Consider the following 2553-nt stretch of genomic DNA (forward strand, 5'->3'; position numbering starts at 1 on the left):
AAATTATTATTATTATGATAGATTTAAATAAATTATATATTTCTCTGGTTTTGGTGACCTTGGATGGAAAAGATAGCACTCCTGTAATTAAACAGCAACACCAATAATAATAATAATAATTATTATTATTATCTATATAATTATATTTTATAATTATTATTATTTATTCATTCATTCATTCCTCCACTGATGTCTGATGACATTCCTATCTCTCTTACTGACTGACTGGCCTTGTTTTTCTCCTAGTATTATTGCTGTAAGAAGAATGGATCCGATCCAGATGCTGTTTGCCCACAGCCCCAGTTTGCCTGCAACGCATGCAGCACATCCAGGATGGACGGGGCCGCTTCCACCCCGCTCTCCCTGTCACCGGAGCTCACGCCCCCGCAGAGCTTCTGCCCCACCTGCTCCCCATACAGCTCTCCATTCTACATCAGCACCACGGGCGAAACACGGAACGGGGCCGAATGCACTGCTTACATGCCGTCCCTGTCTCTCACCCTTCCCTCTCTGCACAGCCGGCCGGACCTCTACTCCAACACACGTGCCATAAGCACTGATGTCTGATCAGTGACGTCCTCCGAAGACACCCTTAATGTTGTAAAAACAGAGCGAATGGGGACCAAAGGACAGCCAGTACTCAGTTTTTACATTTTATTTGTCTAGCAGTAAATTGAAGTCAATAATCCTATATAATGTTTTATAGAAATTGATACAAATTTGTTCTTCCTGAATTTATTTGACTCTAATTAACACTGAAAAATTGTATTAGTCTGTGTTTTTGTCTTGTTTGTAAATCTGAGCATATTTAAAACAAGGTAAACGCACTTGCGAAGCAAAGTTGTGCAAGATAAGGCTTGTTTTTCATCTTGAATTAGTTTTTTATGTTTAATATTTTCCCCCTTATTTTAGTAGACTTCACTGAACTAAAAGTTAGATTTGTGCTAAAACAAGAAAAAAGCTGCCTTTTTCAAAAACTGTGGAGAACGATAACAATGAAATAAACAAAATGAAAACAAATAAGCAATTATTTAAACAACCAATAATAATAAATAATAAATTAAATAGTAATAATTAAGTATTCTCTGAAGATAGGTTTTAACATCTTACGCTGTTTCGAAAGGTGTTTAAATGTTTTTATGGAAAACAAAACAAAAATACGGATTAAGAAAACAATTGCAGTGAAGGGCTAAAACAAGAAAAAACAATCTGCTGGTTTTCAAATAAAATAAAAATGGAACAAAAACAACAATAAAATAAAAACAAACATTAAATAAACAAAATAAATATTCTTTGAAGTTTTAACATCTTATGCTACCTTAAAAGGTGTTGTCAGTGTTTTTACTGAAAAACAAGACAAAAATACTGATTAAGAAAATTTTTTGCAGTGGAGGGTAAGGGCTCCTAGTTTTCTAATATGCGACCTTCAAAAACTGTCTGGGCCTTTCTGGTATTTTAACATGTGGGCTTCCTGTAATGGGCTAATGTGTGAGGGCTATCCTACACAAGAACATTTTGTTATTGTCATTTTTAAAACAGTTTTTTTTTTTTTTTTTGCAATTCCACTTCATGCAAAAATGACACACTTCATCTTTAACTGAAAGATTTTTTAGCCATCTCTATGCAAGTTCAGTGTAATCAGTCATAACAAGGAGTGTCTGTTTAGTCCATAGCGAGATGTTTGAGGTAAATATAGTGATGTGTTTATGATACACTTTCTTTTTATTACATGCAAAAGTTTGAATATGTAAGTTATTATTCTCAGAGGCGTCATGCCCATTCAAAGTGGGCACGTGCCCCCTCAGGTTTTTGAGGCAAGTGAATTTTGCATGCAGCTTCCAAAGGACAAAGATAGCCGATTAATATTTTCTATATTTAATACAATCACACCGGCGTGATTACGTGATTAGAACGTTCAGTGCTTCATATCATCAGCTGCTAGATTCAAATCTGCGTTCGTTCGCTGGCGCTAAACCAGATTACAGACGCGTTTTTACAGCACTGCGCATTAACCAATCACACACGATGCTGTTGAGCTTATGAATGCAATGACCAATCAGAGGCGTTCAGATGAGTCATCGCTAAAATGCGGTGTTTTCTTCACTCGCTCGCTGACTGAATACCTCTTTCTGGCGAATTCTCTCGTCAGAAACAACAAAGTGCAAATGTGTCTACGAATCTGTAAGATATTAATTTCATAGTGTAAACAGCTTCAGTGCTTTTAATGGGAGTTTTTGAGAGTGCTTGAACTAGACTTGTCAGTGAAAATGTTCTTTGAAAATGTAAATGTTTTTTGCTCTCTTTCTGTACAATGAAAGTATTAGTAGCCTAACTTGCAATGTTTTTATTCACATTAACTTTCAATGTTAAATTCACATTAAATATAAACTCAAGTCAAATTAAAAATATGTTAGGGCATGACACCCATATCTGTTAATTAAGTAAACAGACAGGTTTTTTTTGCATAGTTAATATTGCATTATTAGGTTACTTTGACCATCATAGATCAACATAATCTATAAAGATGAGAATCAAGATATTTCATGATATAGT

The 2553-nt window shown here is 35.0% G+C and overlaps 1 protein-coding gene across 3 annotated transcripts in view; it reads left to right on the forward strand.

The window, feature by feature from the left end:
* LOC107669804 (protein FAM163A-like) overlaps positions 1 to 753 on the forward strand; it is a 12743-nt gene extending 11990 nt beyond the window's left edge. For all 3 annotated transcript variants that reach the window (XM_016462204.1, XM_016462201.1, XM_016462203.1), the window contains one exon: positions 247 to 753. In XM_016462204.1, coding sequence (XP_016317690.1) covers positions 247 to 567 — 321 coding nt within the window. In that variant the 3' untranslated portion in view covers positions 568 to 753. The remainder of the gene's footprint in view (positions 1 to 246) is intronic.
* Positions 754 to 2553: the final 1800 nt, after the last annotated feature.

The sequence above is a fragment of the Sinocyclocheilus anshuiensis genome, unplaced genomic scaffold (genome assembly GCF_001515605.1).
Source record: "Sinocyclocheilus anshuiensis isolate Anshui unplaced genomic scaffold, SAMN03320099.WGS_v1.1 scaffold560, whole genome shotgun sequence".
NCBI classification, from domain to species: domain Eukaryota; kingdom Metazoa; phylum Chordata; class Actinopteri; order Cypriniformes; family Cyprinidae; genus Sinocyclocheilus; species Sinocyclocheilus anshuiensis.